At 39.1% G+C, this 26,164-nt stretch overlaps 1 protein-coding gene and 1 pseudogene across 2 annotated transcripts in view; one reads left to right on the top strand and one right to left on the bottom strand.

The window, feature by feature from the left end:
• Positions 1-24,605, top strand: part of LOC126353808 (uncharacterized) — a 341,733-nt gene extending 317,128 nt beyond the window's left edge. Inside the window, exons 12-15 of one of the 2 annotated variants that reach the window (XM_050002905.1) lie at positions 995-1,273; positions 21,662-21,976; positions 22,063-22,223; positions 23,913-24,605. In XM_050002905.1, coding sequence (XP_049858862.1) covers positions 995-1,273; positions 21,662-21,976; positions 22,063-22,223; positions 23,913-23,993 — 836 coding nt within the window. In that variant the 3' untranslated portion in view covers positions 23,994-24,605. The remainder of the gene's footprint in view (positions 1-994; positions 1,274-21,661; positions 21,977-22,062; positions 22,224-23,912) is intronic. The other variant, XM_050002906.1, reaches the window with a different exon arrangement.
• On the bottom strand, positions 16,382-16,499 carry LOC126357208 (5S ribosomal RNA; annotated as a pseudogene).
• Positions 24,606-26,164: the final 1,559 nt, after the last annotated feature.

The raw sequence follows: 26,164 nt of genomic DNA, 5'->3' as shown, positions 1-26,164 counted from the left end.
CAATGGGACGTATCCTCTGCCATTCACCTAGTGTAGTGTCGATAAGGATGTAAATCATTTAAAATGAATCATTGTTGAATCACTTGTGCAATGTAGCTTTCAGTGTTAGAAACATAATGCTAAAACTTAATTTTTTCTTCATTGTTACTATTTAGTGAAAATGTATGGGGCTTGCTAAAATGTATAATAATTCAGTAATGGTATTAAAATATGAAAAATTGTGTAGTATAGTGTGAAATATGTATTATATCTCAAAATCTTTAAATCATGTAGTTTTAATTTTGAAATAGGGGTTCTTTCAATGTAATTCATAGAAGTTATAGTTATTTTTATGACTACATATGAAGGAACAGAATATGTAATTACATAAAATCCACACCCTAGCCATCAACTTAATTACTACACATAATATGGAATTCTTCTGTGTTGCAGGGAACATAAAATTTGCTGTTCACTACAAATACATTTACATTTTCATGTCACAAGACAGTTTATAGTTACAAAAACACATAAGTAGGTAGGGTTCATTTATTTAATGTTTCCCTAGACTTCATGATGAGAGAGAACCCTGAGTAATTTAGAATGGTCTTAAACACACTATGAAATTGTAACTCAGATGAATTGCCATAAAATAATTAGGAGTGAGTCACAAGAATGTGGAATGTGCAGTATCTTCCTACATACAGAATGGAGTATAAACATTATCATGTTTTAAGTGGCTACAAGGAGACATGATGTTGTAACACTACAAGACAGTCGCTAGAGAAATTTTTAGATAAGTCTGACATAAAACGATAACCTAATGATAGATAGTTTTTCCTGTTGTATTTAAAAGATGTGCTCTCACTTTACAAGATTATAATCTGTGTAATTAAGTCAGCTTAAAGTACTCTGAAAGCAATGTTACAGTCAAATTAGAGCTATGTTTCCTATGTACTTATACTGTCCCTTTACGTCTGAACAGTATCAAAGCTGATTTGAGTCTGGATTTCAGAAACTGTGTCAGACAACAAAAAAGAAATTCTGGCTGTTTTTGGTTCAAAACTAGAAGTTAGTTGCCAAGCAAACATAAGTCTTGCATATTGCTGGATGCGCCACCCCAGTGGATCCCAGATAGTGCCTGAGCAGGAGGATGATTTACTTTCAGTGGGAATGTGCAAAATATCTGTTGAATCTACTAATTATTCTGACTCTGGTATCTGGGAGTGTCATATGGGAGGCACATATTCTGCTGGTGATGAGATTGTAATCTCAAGATCTGTTTCCATTTCAGGTAAATACTCTAATATATCATATTATATTAACAAAAATCTTCATTTATTTTAGAGAGAAATTGCAGTGCTGTTCCATAATGGAAATTGTATTTCATGTGCATTTCTGACCTGTGTAGACTCCATATGCTTATATTTGAATAATTTAGAAGACCTCAATAGCTACTTACAATATCGCACATTACACTGACGATATAGTATGGATGAATTACATTTTTGTGTGATTCAGTTTGGTAACTTTAAGTACAAGAAAGCAGAAGAGCACAGTGTTCAATACATTACTTAATCTGCCATCTAGACATCTTCACAATGAAATGAAAACTTTTTCATGATAGTCTCCTGAAACCACTGCAATTTTATATTCACACTTGCAGTTGTAGGTCTTTTAAAAGTTTCCTATATATACACTGTTCCTTTACTTGAAAACTGCTTTGTTTGATTTGATTTGGCTCTCACGTGGATGAGGGATATGCAGGTGTGAAAACTGCCACACAACCTGAATCTCGCTTTTAGGTAGTTTTTCACTATAAATAATAGGACTTACTCTTTCATCCATGCAGTAAAGCTCATGATCCATATTTATTGGTCATAAGCAATATGGGCTTTATACTGTTTTTTAAGAATTTGTGTTGCAACTGTAATTACTCTTCTGCATTTGTATTATGGAGGGATTAAATGACTCCCTGAGAATTGTTGTTTGATGTAAAAGGAAAGTACTGCAAAACTGTTCAAAAAAATGTTCTAACATACCAACGTATCTATAACCAGTTATACAGTTGCAACCACTATAAAACAATTACATTTGCAAGTAGTGTTAGAGGAGGTATTTATATTGACTCTTAGTAAATAGTTATGTGGTAAATTCAACATGTTGAAGGTTGATGAGAAATTGTTCAGATTTAAACTATGGAATGAAACATTTTTTTATGTCACATAATTATGTACTGACTTATCATTTAAAACAATGACAAAATTTAACATGCCCTTTTGAAGAATGATTAATATTTGTTGCAAACAAATCTGCCAAATAACTGATACAAATTGACAACTTCTTAACCACTAATCAATGTCTAATCTAGTGACTGACTGACTGACTCCACCCTGGCCTTAATGAATAACAATTAATGATCAGAATTTTTTATTACTATTCTAATGAGTCTTCATTTTCAATGAGGTATTAAATAATTCATGAATTTTAAGTTTATAATGTACTCTTCATAAACAATAATTGTTTTTGAAATTTTCAAATTTCAATTATATGTATTAAATATTTTAGTTTCCTATGTGTTCCAATGTATGAATGTTACTGATTTATTAATTTACATGAAGAAATATGTTTAAAATCAGATTAAAGGTTTTTAATTATCTAAATATTTACATTTTTAATGTTTGACAATGATATTTTACATTGTTTACTAGAAACTGTTTGCAGAGCCTTTTTATTTTATGCAGAAATTGTGTTACATTAATAAATTTCTGTGTTCCTGGATTTGAAATTATTGAACTGACAGAGGAAATACATACATACACAAAATTTTAACTTGTACAGACTCATAACTTTGTATAAGAAATGAGGTGATAAAATTTATTTTATATAGGTCATTAAATTACTTCAAATGTTGTTGAATAATGATAATTATGTATACCAGAAAGAAACATAATCATAAATACAAAATAATATAATAAAAGTTACAGTGTATCACATATTTCACTAGAAGCATATATTCCTATATGAATTGAGTATCATGTATTTCATTAATTAGCTGTCCCAATAGGTCAGTTACAACTCAGTATCAATTACTGTTAAGTTGGTTAAAGTAGGTAATATGGACTTGTAAAGTATCATGTTGTGTTGTGGTCTTCAGTCCTGAGACTGGTTTGATGCAGCTCTCCATGCTTCTCTATCCTGTGCAAGCTTCTTCATCTCACAGTACCTACTGCAACCTACATCCTTCTGAATCTGCTTGGTGTATTCACCTCTTGGTCTCCCTCTATGATTTTTACCCTCCACACTGCCCTCCAATACTAAATTGCTGATCCCTTGATGCCTCAGAACATGTCCTACCAACCGATGCCTTCTTCTGGTCAAGTTGTGCCACAAACTTTTCTTCTCCCCAATCCTATTCAATACTTCCTCATTAGTTATGTGATCTACCCATCTAATCTTCAGCATTCTTCTGTAGCACCATATTTCGAAAGCTTCTATTCTCTTCTTGTCCAAGCTGTTTATCGTCCATGTTTCACTTCCATACATGGCTACACTCAATACATATACTTTCAGAAATGACATCCTCACATTTAAATCAATACTCAATGTTAACAAATTTCTCTTCTTCAGAAACGCTTTCCTTGCCATTGCCAGTGTAAATTTTATATCCTCTCTACTTCGACCATCATCAGTTATTTTGCTCCCCAAATAGCAAAACTCCTTTACTACTTTAAGTGTCTCACTTCCTAATCTAATTCCCTCAGCATCACCCTACTTAATTCGACTACATTCCATTATCCTCGTTTTGCTTTTATTGATGTTCATCTTGTATCCTCCTTTCAAGACACTGTCCATTCCATTCAACTGCTCTTCCAAGTCCTTTGCTGTCTCTGACAGAATTACAATGTCATCGGCGAACCTCAAAGTTTTTATTTCTTCTCCATGGACTTTAATACCTACTCCGAATTTTTCTTTTGTTTCCTTTACTGCTTGCTCAATATACAGATTGAATAACATTGGGGAGAGGCTACAACCCTGTCTCACTCCCTTACCAACCACTGCCTCCCTTTCATGCCCCTCGAGTCTTATAACATTCATCCGGTTTCTGTACAAATTGTAAATAGCCTTTTGCTCCCTGTATTTTACCCCTGCCACCTTCAGAATTTGAAAGAGTGTATCCCAATCAACAATGTCAAAAGCTTTCTCTAAGTCTACAAATGCTAGAAACGTAGGTTTGCCTTTCCTTAATCTTTCTTCTAAGATAAGTCGTAAGGTCAGTATTGCCTCACGTGTTCCAGTATTTCTACAGAATCCTAACTGATCTTCCCCGAGGTCGGCTTCTACTAGTTTTTCCATTTGTCTGTAAAGAATTCGTGTTAGTATTTTGCAGCAGTGGCTTATTAAACTGATAGTTCGGTAATTTTCACATCTGCCAACACTTGCTTTCTTTGGGATTGGAATTATTATATTCTTCTTGGTCTGAGGGTATTTCGCCTGTCTCGTATATCATGTTCACCAGATGGTAGAGTTTTGTCAGGACTGGCTCTCCCAATGTCGTCAGTAGTTCCAATGGAATGTTGTCTACTCCCGGGGCCTTGTTTCGACTCAGGTCTTTCAGTGCTCTGTCAAATTCTTCACGCAGTATCTTATCTTCCATTTCATCTTCACCTACATCCTCTTCCATTTCCATAATATTGTCCTCAAGTACATCGCCCTTGTATAGACCCTTTATATACTCCTTCCACCTTTCTGCTTCCCCTTCTTTGCTTAGAACTGGGTTTCCATCTGAGCTCTTGATGTTCATACAAGTGGTTCTATTTTCTCCAAAGGTCTCTTTAATTTTCCTGTAGGCAGTATCTATCTTAATCCTCATGAGATAAACCTCTACATCCTTACATTTGTCCTCTAGCCATCCGTGCTTGGCCATTTTGCACTTCTTGTCGATCTCATTTTTGAGACGTTTGTATTCGTTTTTGCCTGCTTCATTTACTGCATTTTTATATTTTCTCCTTTCATCAATTAAATTCAGTATTCTTTCTGTTACCCAAGGATTTTTACTAGCCCTCGTCTTTGTACCTACTTGATCCTCTGCTGCCTTCACTATTTCATCCCTCAAAGCTACCCATTCTTCTTCTACTGTATTTCTTTCCCCCATTCCTGTCAATTGTTCCCTTATGCTCTCCCTGAAACTCTGTACAACCTCTGGTTCTTTCGGTTTATCCAGGTCCCATCTCCTTAAATTCCCACCTTTTTGCAGTTTCTACAGTTTTAATCTACAGGTCATAACCAATAGGTTGTGGTCAGAGACCACATCTGCCCCTGGAAATGTCTTACAGTTTAAAACCTTGTTCCTAAATCTCTGTCTTACCATTATATAATCTATCTGATACCTTTTAGTATCTCCAGGGTTCTTCCATGTATACAACGTTCTTTCATGATTCTTAAACCAAGTGTTATCTATGATTAAGTTGTGCTCTGTGCAAAATTCTACCAGGCGGCTTCCTCTTTCATTTCTTAGCCCCAATCCATATTCACCTACTATGTTTCCTTGTCTCCCTTTTCCTACACTTGAATTCCAGTCACCCATGACTATTAAATTTTCATCTCCCTTCACTATCTGAATAATTTCTTTTATTTCATCATACATTTCTTCAATTTCTTCGTCCTTTGCAGAGCTAGTTGGCATATAAACTTCTACTTCTGTAGTAGGTGTGGGCTTTGTATCTATCTTGGCCACAATAATGCGTTCACTATGCTGTTTGTAGTAGCTTACCTGCATTCCTATTTTCCTATTCATTATTAAACCTACTCCCACATTACCCCTATTCGATTTTGTATTTATAACCCTGTATTCGCCTGTCCAAAAGTCTTGTTCATCCTGCCACCGAACTTCACTAATTCCCACAACCTATCCATTTCCCTTTTTAAATTTTCTAACCTACCTGCCCGATTAAGGGATCTGACATTCCACGCTCCAATCCGTAGAACGCCAGTTTTCTTTCTCCTGATAACGACATCCTCTTGAGTAGTCCCCGCCCGGAGATCCGAATGGGGGACTATTTTACCTCCGGAATATTTTACCCAAGAGGAGGCCATCATCATTTAATCATGCAGTAAAGGTGCATGCCCTGGGGAAAAATTACGGCCGTAGTTACCCCTTGCTTTCAGCCGTTCGCGGTACTAGCACAGCAAGGCCGTTTTGGTTACTGCTACAAGGCCAGATCAGTCAATCATCCAGACTGTTGCTCTTGCAACTACTGAAAAGGCTGCTGCCTCTCTTCAGGAACCACACATTTGTCTGGCCTCTCAACAGATACCCTTCCATTGCGGTTGTACCTACGGTATGGGTATCTGTATCGCTGAGGCACGCAAGTTTCCCCACCAACGGCAAGTTCTATGTTGGGGGGGGGGGGGGGGGGGGGGGTGTAAAGCATCATAGGAAAATGAAATTTATCGACCACATCACACACATAAAAAAATTTAATACAAGGCACATTGTTTCCTGGTGCAGAAATACATAATAAATAAACATGATTAATTCATCAGGTCTCTGGAAAATGGGACCCTGAACCTTTTCGGAACCATGTCTCTTTCCATTCTGGAAGTCTAACTTCAGGCAATGATGGGCACAGGCATAGCAGGCCCAGAGTTTCTGAGCTGTGTGCTGGTAAGTGCAGCCAGTCTCATATTACCAGTATTTTTGAATATGCATGAACAAACACCACTGGGGATGACAGAGGGACATTGTGAGTGTTTTGGAGAGTGGTAGATTTGGCTTAACTGCACGATTGCGAGGATGTTACACCGTCTATAGAAAAACTTCAGTCTTAGGGTATCGTGAATGCTATTAGGATGGATGGCTGTTCAGGCAAAAGAATACTTAGTGGTAACCTGCTTGGAACCTTACTAACACAAAATCATCTCCCTCAGTGGAATTGGTGGACCATTAGAGATCACCAACACTGAAACTATTAAGAAGGCTGAACACAATAGTCCCTCTGGAAATCCTTTAGGAAAACTGGACTGTCATCATGATAAGAGTACAACAGTGCCAGAACATCTTTATTGTGGTAAAAACAGAGGAGGTGTCTTTTGAGAAAGTATATCCCTTCTAAATCAACTAAACTTTGAAGTATTTCTGGAAGTATGAAGACAATCTAACACCTTTGCTACGGAATGCTTCTGGTTGAAACTTTTACATCTCATACAAGTAAACACACTTCAAAGTTCGTCAACATGCTGTAGCATTTGAGAAACATAATACTCTCAACTTAAGTAATGGCTTCATAAATTGTGGAGACATCATGGACATGGTCATGGACATAGACACTGCCTGAAGTCCAAAAAGAATAGGAAATGGAAACCAAAAAAGTAGTAGTAAACACAACAGAGTGAATGAATGGTGAGCTGGAGAATGCTGCTTTCATCCTAACTTTCAATCTGCATATCCTCCTTGAGCTGATGAACTCTGGATTTATTTGACTGAAGATAAGATGTTACATGCCCAATCTCGTATGGTGTTATGAATGTCGAAGATACTGTCACTCCACAGAAGAATGTAATGGTAAGACATCACATGGAATGTGAGGGAAATTTGCCCACAAAGTAGGGGCATCACATTCAGAGGCACATTTCTGTGTAAACTCTCAGTAATCACCCTACTTGGAACAGGAATAGTGTGGCATTTTTAAAAGAAAAGAAATTTCAAATTAAAGTGACCAAGAAAATTTTTTACACGGATGCAGGAAAGAGTATAAGGTCATCCAGCCTCCTGTTTTCTTGACATTCTCTGCTGCCACACAAACAAAGGCAACAGATATTGGCACAATTTACATGCAATGATACCGACACTCCTGAGTCTGCAGCTATTTCTAAACTAGTTTCAGCAAAGGTCACTACCAAACTGATTAGACAACCTGCAGCATAAGAGAGAAGCACAGAGCAGTTCAGTCTTTTCTAAATAGCTTGCAGTGCTACTACAAAAGACAAAAAACCTGTCATGAAATCATATGATAACAGGTGGTCAGCATTAGCTAATTAAGCTTACACTGAAGTGAGACTGAATACACACACTGATAAAGTGGAAGGTCATCCTACTTGCAACATGTCACCAAAGAGGAGAGATGAGGCTAAAGAAAAGTCCATGTAAATAATGATTCTTAAACTGAAATGGAATGTAAAAGGTTTAGGAATATATGTGAAAGAAGTAAAGATAGTATAGGCTCTTGTGCCAACACATACAAGATACACAGTGAAGCCTTTAGAGAACCCTATATTTAAAGGTTACATCATCAACAGAAAGGATGACATTAGTAAGTGAGAGGACAAAGGATGAAGTGGCAGTATTTATCCCTAAGACATTACATTCTGTACTTGTTTTCCCCATTGCCCACCTTCAGTTAGTAACTGCTAATGTTTGGACACCCTAATGTGCTGCTGGTATTTTCCACCTCATGAATACATGGATAATGAAGCCCTTGAGGGCATCATCTACAAACTGCCCTGCCCTTCCGCCTTGGAAATTCCAGTGCGTATCACATGCTATACATCTCTACATCCACTTGTCCCAGGGGGGCAAATAGTGTAAAGGTTCCTCTTCTCGAGTAATGTCTACTTCATCAACACAAGGAAAGCATGTCCTTTGGCAAGCAGTGGAGGTCTTGGATTCTAACGAGCATTTTCCTGATTGAATCAACCTGCTAGGTACATAAACACTTGCCACCTAAATGGATGTTAAACAAAAGCATCTGGATGCTTTACAGTAACCTGTCTGTATTTCAGCATCAAGGCTATTGTAGAACACGTTAATATCATCATCATCATCATCATCATCATCATCATCATCATCATCAACAGAGTGACTGATGTGTTAGTCCCAATGTTACCTGTTATGCGTGGCAGACAACCAGTATTATGATGGGGCAAGGAGTGCCATATAGCAGCCAATGGGCAGTGCTGCAAATGTTCCATTATAATCTATCTGTTAGTGATCTAGTAGCCTTTCACATTTTTCTGGAAAAGCTTGGTGCATTATCATAGAGAGCAAAAATCAGCTATGGCATGGATTTTCACAATATGTTAACTGTTTCATAGCATCAGTAAAAATGTATGAGCCAATCGTAAGGAGCAATGGGAAAGGTAATTCATGCACAGCAGTGACCATACAGCATAGCAGTGCCCTAAGCACTACAGCAGAAGCAGTAGAATAGAGAATGGCAAAATACTTTGAAAAAATGGCATCTATTGCCAGTCAAGGTGTTGCATACAAATACGAATGGGAGAAAACTGGGAATGGGTGATTATAATTTAGCTCCAATGACATTGAAGAGTACAACCACCTAGCATGTATGGGGAAATAAAAAGAATGTACTATCTGTAGCTCACAATACATCATCAGGGAAAGATGAAATGCACTATGATATGTCAAAAAATTTGAATAGTGATCAAAAAATCTCTCCTGATGCTTTTAACAGGGTATAGTCTAAGAGACAATATCTTTACTCTTGGAGGGAAGCAATCATCACCCTTCTCCCAAAACCTGGGAAGGATAATGCACCAACCCATGTAGTTATCACAGTGTAGCACATCCTGTTATGTAGAGAAGACACTAGCACTAATGATCAAGAGCTCTTTAGTACAAACTGAAGAAACCAGAAAAATTTCAGTCACCTTCATTGTAGTTTCTATCAGTACCTTTCTACACATGAAAACCTAATACTCCTGGATGCGGTGATACCAAATCGTTTTCTGTGTAGGCAGCAAATGTTACGAATATTTTTTTACATTGAAATTGCCTGTGAAACTATGTAACTATATTATGAAAAGGGTAGCTGCTACTCACCATATAGCAGAGGTGCTGGGTTGCTGACAGTCACAATGAAAAAACCATCAAAGTGAGCAGCTTTCAGCCAACAAGGCATTCATCAGAAATAGACAATATATACATACACACTCATGCAAACACAGTTCACATATACATGAACACAATCTCTGGCTGTTGGGGCCAGGCTGCAAGCAGAAGTGGATGATGAGAGAAGCAACAGTGTGTGTGATCTGTAGGGGGGGGGGGGGGGGGGACAGATGTTAAGGTGGTGGTTTGGGCAGGGATGGGGAGGGATAGCAGGGTAGGGGTGGGGGACAATAAAGTGTTGCTTCCTCATCCCTCCCACACTGGTGTACTGGTGGCCACTGATCCTACACAGTATCCTTGCCCATCCTTACACAACCCCTGCTCCCAACCCCTTGCCTCATAGCTCCTATATCTGTAACAGCCTTAGATACAATAACTGTTCCATACATGCTCCCACCACCCCTACTGCAATCTGGTCAAAGCATCACCTATCCCATCAAAGGCAGGGCTACCTGTGAAACCAGCCATGTGATCTACAAGCTAAGGTGCAACCACTTCTCTGCGCTCTATGTGGGCATGACAAAGAACAAGCAGTCTCCAGAATGAGATTTCCACTCTGCAGTGGAGTGTGCATCGATATGAAACTTTTTGGCAGATTAAAACTGTGTGCTGGACTGAGACTTGAACTCAGGACCTTTGCCTTTCACAGGCAAGTGTCTGCCATCTGAGCTACCCAAGCACAACTCGCACACCATCCTCACAGCTTTACTTCTGCGAGTACCTCATCTCCTGCCTTCCAAACTTCACAGAAGTTCTCCTGCAAACCTCGCAGAACTAGCACTCCTGAAAGAAAGAGTGAAAATCTCATTCTGGAAACATCCCCCAGGCTGTGGCTAAGCCATGTCTCCGTACTATCCTTTTTCAGGAGTGCTAGTTCTGCAAGGTTTGCAGGAGAGCTTCTGTAAAGCTTGGAAGGTAGGAGACGAGGTACTGGCAGAAGTAAAGCTGTGAGGATAGGGTATGAGTCGTGCTTGGGTAGCTCAAACAGCTCAACGTGTTGATGGCCATGGTCAGCCATCTTCAGGCTGCTGCCTCGGAGTGTAGCAGCAGTGGAGAGTCTGGTGCATCACATGGTACACCCCAGGTGTTACATGCTTCACCCACTGTCCGTGCTGCCGAGACATCTTCGCGGGTACCGGGCACAGTTGGGCCACCCTCTCCCCAAGGGGAGTGGCAGGTTCAGCGGCGTTCATGGTGCACGAGACGGAGGGTCAATGTGGAAGCTGGCCATGTGGCATTGCCCACTCTGCCTGTGAGTGGACATGTGGCGGCTCCTTCAGCAAGGTCCGAGCAGGCACACGGGGCACACGGGGGGAGGGGTTTATTAGTTATTGGGAACTCCAACGTTAGGCAGGTGATGTAGCCCCTTAGGGAAATAGCGGAAAGGTCGGGGAAGAAGGCCAGTGTTCACTCTGTCTGCTTGCCGGGGAGTCTCATCCGAGATACTGAGGAGGCCCTGCCGGCAGTGATACAGAGCACTGGGTGCACCCGACTGCAAATTGTTGCTCATGTCGGCACCAATGATTCCTGCCGTATGGTTTCAGAGGTCATCCTCACTTCGTACAGGCGGTTGGCGTAATTGGTGAAGGTGGAAATCCTCAATTGCGAGGTGGAATCTGAGCTAACTATTTGTAGTATCATTCCCAGAACCGATCGATGTCCCCTGGTTTGGACCTGAGTAGAAGGCTTAGACCAGAGGCTCGGATGATTCTGCGGAGATCTGGGGTGCAAATTTCTTGACCTCCGCTATCAGGTGGAGAAATGTAGGGTCCCCCTGAACAGGTCAGGCGTGCACTACATGCAGGAAGCGGCTACAAGGGTAGTGGAGTACGTGCGGAGTGCAAATGTGGGTTTTTTAGGTTAGAGAATTTCCTCCCTAGGCCCGACAAGATGCCTCCTGTGACTTGGCAAGGTAGGAGTAGGCAAAATGCAACAGGGAATAACAATATTAATGTGCTAATAATAAACTGCAGGAGCGTCTATAGAAAGGTCCCAGAACTGCTCTCGTTAATAAACGGTCACAGTGCCCATATAGTACTAGGGTAATAAAGTTGGCTGAAACCAGACATAAACAGTAATGAAATCCTAAACTCAGATTGGAATGTATACCACAGAGACAGGCTGTACAGTGAAGGGGGAGGCATGTTTATAGCGATAAGAAGTGCAATACTATCGAAGGAAATTGACAGAGATCCGAAATGTGAAATAATTTGGGTGAAGGTCGCAGTTAAAGCAGGCTGAGACATGGTAATTGCATGTCTCTATAGGCCCACTGGCTCAGCAGCTGTTATGGCTGAGCACCTGAAGGATAAATTGGAAAATATTTCGAGTAGATTTCCCTACCATGTTATAGATCTGAGTGGAGATTTTAATTTGCCGGGTATAGACTGGGAGACTCAAACGTTCATAACAGGTGGCAGGGACGAAGAATCCAGTAGAAATTTTTGTAAGTGCTTTATCTGGAAATTACCTTGAGCAGTTAAACAGAGAATCGACTTGTGGCAATAACATATTAGACCTTCTGGTGACAAACAGACCCGAACTATTTGAAACAGTTAACACAGAACAGTGAACCAGCAATCATAAAGTGGTTACTGCATCGATGATTTCAGCTGCAAATAAAAATATTAAAAAAGTTAGGAAGATTTATCTGTTTAGCAAAAGTGACAAAAAACAGATTACAGTTTTGTCTCCAGTACAGATAGTGTTGAGGATCAGTGGACAAAGTTCAAAACCATCGTACAATATGCGTTAGATGAGTATGTGCCAAGCAAGATCATAATAGATGGAAAAGAGCCACTGTGGTACAACAAAAAAATTAGAAAACTGCTGCAGAAGCAAAGGGAACTTCACAGCCAACATAAACATAGCCAAAACCCTGCTGACAAACAAAAATTAAGAGAAGCAAAATGTAGTGTGAGGAGGGCTATGCGAGAGGCGTTCAATGAATTCGAAAGTAAAGTTCTATGTACTGACTTGGCAGAAAATCCTAAGAAATTTTTGTCTTATGTCAAAGCGATAGGTGGATCAAAACAAAATGTCCAGACGCTCTGTGACCAAAATGGTACTGAAACAGAGATTGACAGACTAAAGGCCAAAATACTAAATGTCTTTTTCCAAAGCTGTTTCACAGAGGAAGACTGCACTGTAGTTCCTTCTCTAGATTGTCACACAGATGACAAAATGGTAGATATCGAAATGGATGACAGGGGGATAGAGAAACAATTAAAATCGCTCATAAAAGAAAGTCCGCTGGACCTGATGGGATACCAGTTCAATTTTACATAGAGTACGTGAAGGAACTTGCCCCCTTCTTGCAGCAGTATATCGTAGGTCTCTAGAAGAGCATAGCATTCCAAAGGATTGGTTAAGGGCACAGGTCATCCCCGTTTTTAAGAAGGGATGTTGAACAGATGTGCAGAATTATAGACCTATATCTCTAATGTCGATCAGTTGTAGAATTTTGGAACACGTATTATGTTCGAGTATAATGACTTTTCTGGAGACTAGAAATCTGTACTGTAGGAATCAGCATGCGTGTCGCAGGACAACCATGTGAAACGCAGCTTGCTCTATTTGTCCATGAGACTCAGAGGGCCATAGACACGGTTTCACAGGTAGATGCCATGTTTCTTGACTTCCGCAAGGTGTTCGATACAGTTCCCCACAGTCGTTTAATGAACAGAGTAAGAGCATATGGACTATCAGACCAATTGCTTGATTGGATTGAAGAGTTCTTAGATAACAGAACGCAGCATGTCATTCTCAATGGAGAGAAGTCTTCCGAAGTAAGAGTGATTTCAGGTGTGCTGCACGGGAGTGCCGTAGGACCGTTGCTATTCACAATATACATAAATGACCTTGTGGATGACATTGGAAGTTCACCGAGGCTTTTTGCGGATAATGCTATGGTATATCGACAGGTTGTAACTTTGGAAAATGGTACTGAAATGCAGGAGGATCTGCAGTGAATTGACGCATGGTGCAGGGAATGGCAATTGAATCTCAATGTAGACAAGTGTAATGTGCTGCGAATACATAGAAAGATAGATCCCCTATCATTTACCTACAGTATAGCAGGTCAGCAACTTGAAGCAGTTAGTTCCATAAATTATCTGGGAATACGCATTAGGAGTGATTTAAAATGGAACGATCATATAAAGTTGATCGTTGATAAAGCAGATGCCAGACTGAGATTCATTGGAAGAATCCTAAGGAAATGCAATCCGAAAACAAAGGAAGTAGGTTACAGTACATTTGTTCGCCACTGCTTGAATTCTGCTCAGCAGTGTAGGATCCGTACCAGATAGGGTTGATAGAAGAGATAGAGAAGATCCAACGGAGAGCAGCACACTTTGTTAAAGGATCATTTAGTAATCACGAAAGCGTTACGGAGATGATAGATAAGCTCCAGTGGAAGAGTCTGCAGGAGAGACGCTCAGTAGCTTGGTACGGGCTTTTGTTGAAGTTTCGAGAACGTACCTTCACCGAAGAGTCAAGCAGTATATTGCTCCCTCCAACGTATATCTTGAAAAGAGACCATGATGATAAAATCAGAGAGATTAGAGCCGACGCAGAAGCATACCAACAATCCTTCTTTTCACGAACAATACGAGACTGGAATAGAAGGGAGAACTGATAGAGGTACTTAAGGTACCCTCTGCCACACACCGTCATGTGGCTTGCGGAGTATGGATGTAGATGTAGATGTAGATGTAGATGTAGAGCACTTTCCTGTGAAAGGCAAAGGTCCTGAGTTCGAGTCTCTCTCCGGCACACAGTTTTAATGTGCCAGGAAGTTTCAACAAGCAGTCTGTCTGCATGAATGGCCACTGACAAGCTGTGGCCAAGAAATAGCTGGACCACCCTGTTGCTGAACATGCTGCCCAATACAACATGCTTTATTTCAATGATTGCTTGCCAGCCTGTGCCATCTGGATCTTCCCCACTAACACCAGCAATTCTAAACTGAGTAGACGGAAATTTTCCCTGCAATATATTCTATGTTCCCATAATCTTCCTGGCCTCAACGTTTGTTAGTCATTGTCTTACCCATCCAGCCCTTTCTCTGTTCCCATTCCAGCACTAATTGCCCTCTTTCTACCAAATTTTCTGCTACACCTCTCTCAATCTATCCTCCCAACTGCACATAGCTTCCCTACCCTCTCATCACCTCATCCCTGTATGCTCCCATAAGCAGCACTTTACTAACCCCACACCTACCCTGCTATCCCTCTCTCTCCTTGCCCCAGCCTCCTCCTTACTCGTAACACTTGATTGGTTCTCCCATCATGTGCGGCTATTGCTCGCACTTTTGCCGTAACAGCCAGAGACTGTGGTCATGTGCGTGTGATGTTCATTTATGTGAGTGTTTGTGTGTATGTTGTCTATTTCTGATGAATGCCTTATTGGCTGAAACCTCACTCTTGACAGTCTTTTTTGTTGTGCCTGTCTGTTACTCAGGACCTCTGCTGTGAGGAGTAACTGTCCTTTTCATAATATTGTTACATTCCATCCTGGATTTTCTATTGTTTGATTTTTGTCTATGATACTACTTAGAGATACAGTATCAGCCAAAAAATGTAGTTATGTCACTTCTGGGATTGTCTTTCCATTATAGTGAGGTCCTACATTTCATGGTGTTTTTTCAGGTCCAGTTGGCAATGCACTTTTAGACTGACATACTGAGATTTGTATTCCTTGGGGGAATGTGTTAACTGCTGTTCTTTCTGGAACAGCTGATAACAGTGTAGTGTCCACAGTTGGAAGCCTAGTCTGCTGCTCTCTTTTTGTTGGTGATTTTTTCATTATTGTATTCACCTTCTAGTTATCAGTCTTCAGTTTTTTCCCCAGATGAATGTGTATGTGTCTATTGTAATTGTATAAGTCATGTGGTTAATCAAACCAAACTGCAACTGAGAAACACAATTCTTAGTTTCAAGATATCAGTAAAATTCCTGGGCCTCCTCTTTGATGCTAAACTCCCTTGGTTGCTACACCTGAAGCATCTCGAGGAAAGTGCTTCTATCATTTATCTGCTCCGTCAAATTATATTACCTCAGGATGTGAGATGTAATGGCGTTGGGGTTGACTTATGTGCAAAAAATCAATATGTTAATAAGTAAGCCAAACAAAATTACTACAAAGTCACAATAGAATCAGTACACCAAAAGATCAAATGTGAAATAACTCAAGACATCTGTCACTCACACAGTTATATATGTACAACAGTTGGATCATAGTTTTTCGCTGTTATAAAATTCATCACAATTATTGTTGTTATTATATAATGCACTCTGTCTTCAGGCCATGAGTGGCCTACCGAGACCATTCGACTGCCGTGGTATCCTCGGTGGAGGATGCAGATAGGAGGGGCGTGGGGTCAGCACACCGCTCCCCTGGTCGTTATGATGGTATTCTTGACTGAAACGGCTACTAATCAGTTGAGTAGCTCCTCAGTTGGCATCACGAGGCCTAGTGCACCCCAAAAAATGGCAACAGTGCATGGCGGCCCTGATGGTTGCCCATCCAAGTGCTGACCATGCCCAACAGTGCTCAACTTTGGTGATCTCACGGGAACCGGTGTATCCACTGCGGCAAGGCCGTTGCCATTATATAATGCATCTTCCATAATTTATCATGCTAAATTTTCTTAGCTTGATTCTTTAACTTTAATACACATGTTTTTCCTTCATAAAATGCCTTTTATAGATTTAAAAAAAATTTAAATTTAGGATTTGTTTTGATTACCAATTTCATTTTATATTGATAATATCGGGATACAGTATTCACCCACATCAGTACAGTGATTTAACATCATTGTAAAACTGTCACCAATTTTGGTTTTCCTTTTGAAGTTATATTTTAGGAAAAATTTTAGAATTTGTATGACATAAACAATGTAGTCTCACATACTTGTGTATTTTTATTAGATACTACTAATTTGCCAGTTGTGATAACTAATTAAAAAAATTAATCAAAATCTAAAATTTTCAGATTGGTAATCAAAAGAGCCAATTGTCTACTGAAAATTATTGGTTAATGCCAAAAGCAGAAAAGCCAAACTATTGATTCAAGAAATACCCACATACCAGGCAGTACACTAATTCTCCATATTGCATACTATTTTAAAAGTCAGCTAGAGCAGCTGCATTTAAAGTTCTAAAGCTACTAAATATTTCATAGATTTAAGTGCATTAGCAGTACATATTAGGAGGAGGGAAGGGAAATGGGGATGTGCACAGATCCTTTTATGCTCAGTTGTGGCAGGACTATAGCCATAGTGTATATGGTTCTACACAGCCATCCAATCTACAGATCTTGAACCCCATTCACAATGAGGGCATTAGGCAGGCAACAAGGGCCTTCAGAAAAAGCTTTATACATAACCTCTTTGCTGAGGCTTGGGAACTGGCTTCAACATCCACAATAAGTTTGCAAAGGCACAACATGGTCAATCAGTCCCCAAGACTCTAGCCTTTAATCTTCTAGTCTGATTATAACCACAATAAATGTATGTAATTTACAACAGATTGAGAAGACCAATTAATATGGGAGCAAAGGGACATCTAACAGATCTTAGCTTGATGGATAGGAATGTTTCAACACAAGGTTTGAAGCTAGTATCCACCCCTATTAGTAGGAGGGTAATGCTGTTTTTAAATCTGACAGACTTCAGGAAATTTTGTACACCAGATTATATTTTGAAACAAGAATTTGACATGTTTTTAGATGAGCACTAAAAGTTAAAGTTTATCTATACTAATTGTTTTAAGCAGGAACAAACTGTTGTTGCTCAGAAGTTTCCTCTGATGTAGAGTCTGCTTATAGACAAATTTTCTATCTTTAACATAGAGCTCTATGCAATCCTAAAGAGTGCAATGGACAGAGAAACACTCTCATCTGCTCTGACTTTCTAAATGGCCATCTAGATAACATATGTAATTCACTGTTTTATCTCTTCCCTATTAATACATGTTTTATTAATAACTGGAGTTTATATTTTTACATTTTTCTTATATTTATGTTCCACTTAGTGTGTGTGTGTGTGTGTGTGTGTGTGTGTGTGTGTGTGTGTGTGTGTGTGTGTGTTTTAGAACCAATTTCTGCACTTTTACCTAAAATATTTTATGTCTTTTACCCACATTCACACTCATTTCTCAGTAAAATCAGCATGCACACTACTGATACAGATGTGTGCCATAAACAAAAATTATCATGTTTTTTATCCCAAATTTTCTAAATGAGTTAAAGGCTATGGTTATTGGAAGGCTAACTTGTAAATACCTGCACAGTCCAATTTCCTATTCACCCCTTTAATTAAATTAACAAGTAGACATTCTTCTCTAATACGCTGTAACATCTATTTGCAAATATGTGATTATCACTGTCTTTTGTCATGTGGCCTTCCATTTCACATATGTGCTATTGCTTCACTGTATCTACTAATCCATCCAAAAAATTTGGCCCCACTTGTAATTGTTTAATGAATAAGGTGGGATCCACCCACAATAGTCGATAACATGTCTGGTAAATGGTGCGTGTAGATTCCACTTAAATTTGGAGCCCTGTTTGTACTTTTCACAGATCACAGTTCACACACATAGAAACAATTCATTTCCCTGCTATGATGAGAATTAACAGGTTGATAAATTTTATTGCTTTTGTCACTCTGCTTTCATCCACATTTATTCAATACACATTTGTTTAAACACTACTGAATTACAGTTCGATGTTGAATTTTTACTAACACACTTTGTTAATTTTGTTCATTCTACAATAAGTGATATTTTAAACTTCATATGACTTTTTGCATATTTCAGTTGACAATTGTATGGTACTAACATGCAATCCAACATTGAACAAACTACTTCTTGTAGACTATAGCTATCGCCTACTACAATCTTCCTGTTACCCATGTACATAATGTATTGCTACTGCAGAGTAAAAACCTTACAGTACGCTTTCAAGCCCAGCTAATCCACTTGATTCTGTCTGAATAGTCCTTTCTTTTTGAATAATAGACCTGTCCCAATGATAGAGAAAAGATTAAATTCTGAAATGTTGCCACAGTGCGGAGAAGTGCTGTTTTCCAAAATATTTTCCTTAATACAAGTGCTTATTTTACCATTGTCTAGAACTAATGATCTGAGACTAATTCAGGAAAAGTATGCCAAGATTATTTTAAGACCTCCAACAACTTTCACTTTCATCAAAATACATAAAAGGAAGTATTGTTTGCCAGACAAGTAGTGATGTGCATATTCACATGTGAGCTATGTACTATCATTCAGTGCTCCAAAACTCTTCTTTTATTGCTTTCATTGTTTTGACCCACCATGTTAATCTGTCAACATCTGACAGAATATACTCGTAACCACCAGAATCTGGAAGGGACTTACTGAAGCCAAATGTGTGTGCTGCAAGCTACCCACCAGAATGTCATAATGGCCAAGTTCTGGGATAGCATACTTGCCTGTTTTGTAGTATTGACGTGCAATCCAGGTATGGGTCCAGCATTTACAGTTGTATTTAATGTCCAGTCAAACAAAGTGTCTGTTACAAGTTTAGCCATGGGATGCATGCCAAGATGAGAAAATTGGGAAGGTTATCAAATACAAGTCCTCTCATCTGAGATGGAACCAGTGGCCTGATTTTCCCTGTGGAGATATTGCACTAAGCTTGTCTGAGTGAAACAGGGAAGGGACAGCACTCAAACTTCAGCCTTGTTGAGGAGTTCTGTAGTATATCTTTGACATGAGCATCCATCTCCTCTGCTGAAGCAAGTTCATTATAATTACTACACACTGAAAAAACATTGATTCTCGAGAGGAAGTGTGCCACTGCATTGTAGGCCCTTGAATATGTTGCTCATCTTTTGTATATTGACTCATATATTCCAAATAGTGAAAGTGACTTGATGGGTGGTCTTTCCCAGGATTCTGAATGTACTATGCTAATGGATCCACAAAAATAGTGAAGGGCCCACCTTCCACTCCTGATTTGAAATGATGTACCACCTCTTACACTGCTAACAGTCCTCTGTCAGATGCAGACCATTTCCACTGTGACTCAGTTTCTGAGAAAAGAATCATAATGGTTGTTGAACCCCATCTATTAATATCTGGAGTACAGTGCCTATGGCTATGCCACTCATTTCAGTGATGATAAATAATAGGGCATTGGTTATTGGGTGAACTAAAGTCACAGGTTCTCAGAGGAATAGTTTGAGATGTTATTGAATACCTTGAGCATTTGCAAAGTCCATATCAGCAGTTTCCTAACGTATTTGTTTTTCCCTGCCAGAGAGTCTGTTAGCAGTGCTTGTATAGCTGCAGCCTGCAGCATATGCTGCCTATAGAAGTTGATGGTTCCCAGGAACTGCCTTAATTCTTCACACTTTTGTGACTGTGGAGTGCTTGAAACAGTGCTGTTTTCTATGCAGTTGGGAAGAGAGTCCTCATGCACTAATTGTATGCCCTCAGAACATGACTGTGTCCTGGCCCAGTTTGCATTTTTCCATATTGATTTCCATGCATGGTGATAAAGCATATCTAATACAGAACACAGGTGTACCTCATGATCTCATGGATTTGGTTTTAAAAAAAAAATGTCATTGAGGTATGAATAAGAAAAAGGAACATCTCATCACATTTTATCAGTAAAATGCTGCTTGGTCTGTGTGGTATTGTTGAGTCCATAAGGCCTTAAAAGACACTGATATAATCCAATGGAGTAATAACATATGTCTTAGATATGCCCTCCTGTTGCATGGGGATCTAAAGGTAAGCCCTCTTGTAATCGATTACACTGAAGACACATGCCCCTGCCAAAGCTTAGGAAAAATTCGGAATGTTGAGAATAAAGTACCTGTTTGGAACTGTGTGTGCATTTAGTGAACAATAGTCCTTACATATTCGGAGACCTTCCTTTTCTGACACAGATGTATTGTCTGATGGTCTCACAACCGCTGCATTGAATAACTCATCTGTAATATTCTTTGCTGTGTGGAGTCTACCTGGCACTAGGCACTGAGCCTTATAATGAACAGGACCCCACCAATGTAAGGATATGGTGCACTGTCTATCGTTCACAGTGCACTTGACCAAATGTTTGCACTGCTCAGTAGCGTCACTCATCACATGTGTGAAGGACCCACCCCTCCTTGTGAAAATGATGTTGGCTGACAAGTGTGACATATTCCACTACAAAAAGAAATGTAAAATAAAATAGGAAGAATTAAATATTTCAGTTCTTTATTTTATAAATGTTCTACATATATTGTAAAACTAAAATATCAGATTTGCGCTTAATCATAAAAGAACTAGCAAAGATTTGATTATTTCAAAGCTTTAATAACTACATTTTGTAGTTTTACCATAAGTATATTTACCTGACTTCACAGCCATCATGCATCCATAGTTCACTTCATGCACAGGCATATGTAGTCATTCTCTGTTTGATGAAATGGTAAACCCAAAGGAGCTCGCAAAAGAAAGAGTTGTAATCATTGCTTAGACGCCTTCCTGTGGTTAACAGGTAACAACTATGTACGGATCTTACTCAAGTTAATCCATGATGAGAAAAGAAGCGTTCTGACTTACATTAAAATAATCTCACCCAATTACTATAGTTTTAATTGCTGCCAACCTTGGTTTATGATGCCTAACGTAATAATTCATTTTACAACAAATGGAAGAAAGATATACAGTTAGGTGCAATAATTGAGGTTCACATTTGAAAAATAATAAACCTGAGAAATTCTTTATGCAGGAACAAGATTATCAGCAGAAGAAAACAGTTTGTTAGTCTCCCCAGGAGTTACAGCTTACATTACATGCCTCTCAGTACCTCAGGGCTCAAGTCTGTCTTACTGCAGATTCATACGGCCAGATGGTACAAATATACCTGCAATCCCTGGAGTAATGGAAGAAAAATATATATATTATGGTGATGGACTGGAAAGTGGCATATGTGGTCTGCAGATCAATAATCTACAGAATGAAGATATTGGTAAATGGACATGTGCAGCAGAATTACAAGACGATAGATCTGAAGCCACTGACATCATACAAATCAACATTAGTGGTAAGTTATGTGGAAAATTTAATAAAACTTTTGAACTATAGTACTCAGTGATTCTTTAACTATATGTCATATGATTTAATTTTCAGAGACATCTGTTGCTTCTGTGAGCATTATAGTTGTAGCTGTAGCTGTCAGTCTAATTGTGGGGTCTGCTGGGGCTGTATGGTGTGTAAAAAGACATTACAAGCGTTCTAAACAGCCTGTGCCTCCCATTGTTTTCTCAGAACTTAGAGAGTCTGTCTCACAAGTAAGTAACATCATTCAGAATGTTCATAGATAACAAGTAGAACCCTCTCAAAATTATGTTATAGAGTATCATTTCTCTGCATCATTTTCTCATGCTAACTTTTATCAAAAGTAATATCATAGTGAAGCTGTTGCAAAGCTTCCTGACAGATCAAAATAATGTGTGGGGCAAAATTCAAAGCTGTTCCCTTATTTTTCATACCTTTCTAGCATTCAGAGTCATCTTATTATTTTGTTAAACCTGTGAAGTTCCTCAAGAAAATATTGTTTACTCTTAATATTGTGTGTTCAGTAATTTATTAAGCACCTTCTGGGTTTGAAAATCACTTGAGCTCATGTTCTATCTCTATTCACCCATGCTTAATGTTATATTAAATGATATCAATTACAGAAAATCAGACGCAGCTAAACCCATTTAAAACTGTCTGCTACTTACAAGACTGTTATATGGAGTTTTTCCCATGATGTAGTGTTACAGACAGTTAACAAAACCCACAGATTTTATACTTGTGTGAGTACACTGGAACCCATAAAGATTAGAGTAGAATTGCAAATTCTTAAATTCAGAGCATTTTGTTTGTGCCTTGATCATTATTCAGATTCAGTGCTTCATTTTTCTTTGTCTGGGAGATACTGGTTCTTTATCTGTAGCAAAAGTGCTGAAATGGTTTTTTTCTGATTGTAAGTTGAAAACGTATTTTTGTCATATCTTGGTATACTTTTCCTACTCAGTAATAAATTGCATGCTGCTCAGTCAAGGGAGCAATATTAACTGTTTAATTATTTTGAATTTTGCTGCCAAGTTTGTGGTAACAGCATTCTCATATATTGTAAGTGCCACCAGGTACCCTTCAAGGCATTGTTTGCTAAGCTAGCCATATCTGATAGTCTACATGGCACACCTCTCATTAAAAATAGTCATCATTGCAGTATATGTTTATTGATGTTAAGAGAGCAGTGCAGAAGGAAAGCTGTTGAAAAATCAAAACTCCTTTACTATCAGTGTAACAAAACATTTCAGAAATTCACATGTGAACACCATACTACACATTGCAGTTGGACACACAATCCAAATTCATTTGCTTACATATATAATGTTTTCTTTTGCTTATTTCTCTGAGTGCAATCAACATGGCTCTTTGCAGAGTGATTTTCTTTACAAGATGATAAGAGAGACCTCGAATAGTCTATGCCTAAAAGTAAAAATTTTGGCTTTTATATTTTCTTCCCTAAAATCTGACAAATTAGGGTCAAGCAGGCTCATCCATTGATGCAGTTTTACCTTTATATGTTCTGTAAATAACACATCATTTTTCTGCAAATAGATCTGGTGTCTGTTGTACATACTGGCTTGCCTTTAAGCCAAGTATGAGTATGTGCTTTCACCTTTAGTCTTTTGTTATATATTTTCTTACTAGTCATCAGTGGTGCAGGAACTTCAGTTTAAAGACAATTAATTTGTTCATTGTATACTGCTGTTGAGAAGTCCATAATCAATTCTATGAACTAACAAAATATGGATAATATGTGATACATAAGCAGTACCAGTCAAATAGTCTTTCTTAGTAATTGTGCAATATAACAAATTTTTCCTTGTTAGTTTTTATCTATTTATAAGTCAATGTTCAATCAAAAAAATTAGATGTCACAAGTAATGTAATATGGAATTAATACTGCCTTTCTTTTTCAGTCTGATACAGGCTCATATTTATCCAGCGACAGCAGTTCACAAAGTGAAACACCTAAAAGAATGAGTTTGACACACATTTAATTCAGTGAGTTAGCACATAACTACAGCTTTGTCATGCTATCTAAATTTTGTACTGAATACCTCAATTCCTGTTAAGGATATTATTATTATTGTTATTTTCAGTATTATTATTATTATTATTATTATTATTATTATCATTGGTCATTCCACATCCACTTCTGGGTAAAGGTCTTTTCTAGACTTTTCATGTCTTACAGCCTTCAGCATTATTATTATGCAATTCTTCCTGTGTCCAAATTAACAGAGTTTATATTTTTCTTAAAAATATGTGCTGCTTGTCTTTAAATAATTGTGGCTCCAAATTGAACCAAATCATAACATCTCCATTATTTATTTATTTATTTTATATAAAAGAAAGGTATATAATAAGAGAGTTTAAACTTAAACATAAACATGTATATGTACTGTAATTGTAGGATTGAATATCATGTCACAGTATTATGTGCAAAAGCACCACAAACATACTTGCATTTTATGGTGAAAATATGTGAAAATTATTGAATCTAGAAGTAATTTTAGTACTGTACATTGATTCTCATAACAAGTAATTTTTATTATCAGTTATTGTAAATAAGAAAAAAAGAACAATAAAAGTAACTGATTTTCAAATTATATTATTTGCAAGCTACTTATATACTGTTGCTTGTGCAACCATGTCTGGGGTCATTCCTCATATTAAACAAATGTTTCCAGAGTCTAGAGCCGGCCGGTGTAGGTGTGCGGTTCTAGGCACTTCAGTCTGGAACCGTGTGGATGCTACGGTCGCAGTTCGAATCCTGCCTCAAGCATGGATGTGTGTGATGTCCTTAGGTTAGTTAGATTTAAGTAGTTCTAAGTTCTAGGGGACTGATGACCACATAGTGCTCAGAGCCATTTGAATCAGTCTAGATTATTTATGACATCACATGGATGCTGGGAGATGCTGCATTATTCACTGCTTGTAGTGTCAATACATCTCCTCACCTGAGTAAGCATGTAGGGTCAAAACTAACCTGGTCAGTGTGGTGAAAGGACAGTGTGGCAGTAGCATGCTGGCTGACACTCCCAAGGGGTCAGAGCTCTGACACAGAAGAGAAGGTGAAGAAGCAGAAGCTGGCTGCACAGATTGAGATTCTGGTGGTACTGGTGACTCCACTGGCAATGGAACAACGTTAAAGACCAAAGATATCTGCAGCAGCTGGCATGAAAGACATGAAAGGACTAAACATCTGTTGTCCCCTGTGAGATGCTGCAGATTATAGTGCAGAGGTGGCTACTGCTACAATATCCACTCAGATGGTGGTGACTTCTGGTTAGGACACCAAAACCAAAGTTGATTTCAATGCCTACAGACCAACCCTGTCAGTTGTCACCAGAACCACTTCATGGCCTGGTTGCACTGAAATCATGCCCCATCACTATCAAAGGGTCTGCCCAAAGATGTGTGCTCTGATGGGAGTGCCCATATGAAAAGGCATTGCTTTTTCTTCAACTCGAGCCAGCACCAGTGGTAAAAGGTAGACCCATGTGCAGTGGGGTCACCCATGTAGCACCCCATGGCTGCTCACCACACTTTGGTGAGTATGTGCTTGGCTTCCAAGGGGCCCCAGTCTTTGCAGCATTCTCCCTCTTCCTGTGCTTCAAACCTACACTTCAACTGTTGTTTACCTCCTCTGACTTCCCATTGGATGGTCATTTTGGTGTAGACCCTTCTTAGACTTGGTTCATGACTTTGGTCTTAATTTCCAGTTTCACTCCTGGCACTATCTTCACACTCCATTAACAGTAATATGGGCCCATTTACTGGGTTTGACCTGCCATCTTTTCCAAATTTTACAGAAGTGTGTGTCATGCTGGGAAAGTCACCCACTGTGGTGTATCCTCTGCTTCTGTGCCCTTCCATCTTGGCACCCTTCCTTCCTGTTGTTGTAGTATGCCCAAAACCAAGCACAGAAGCAATCCCATAGTAGGGGGGGGGCAGGGGGGGCGGGGGGCGGGGGGGGGCGGGGGTGGGCGGGGGGGGGGGGGGGGGGGGGCGGGCGGGCGTGCGGGCGGGCGGCGCACACTCCCCATGTATGCCTTGAAGTACGTGCCCATCGTGACTAGGACATGGGGAGTACCAGCAGTGGATTACTGGCCAAGTAGCCATTGCTGAGGCTCGATGGCACCCATGGGGAGAGCCCCCATTTAGA

This window comes from Schistocerca gregaria, chromosome 3 (assembly GCF_023897955.1).
Source record: "Schistocerca gregaria isolate iqSchGreg1 chromosome 3, iqSchGreg1.2, whole genome shotgun sequence".
NCBI classification, from domain to species: domain Eukaryota; kingdom Metazoa; phylum Arthropoda; class Insecta; order Orthoptera; family Acrididae; genus Schistocerca; species Schistocerca gregaria.
The sequence above is the reverse complement of the archived record's forward strand: the minus strand, read 5'-3'. Positions and strand labels throughout refer to the sequence as shown.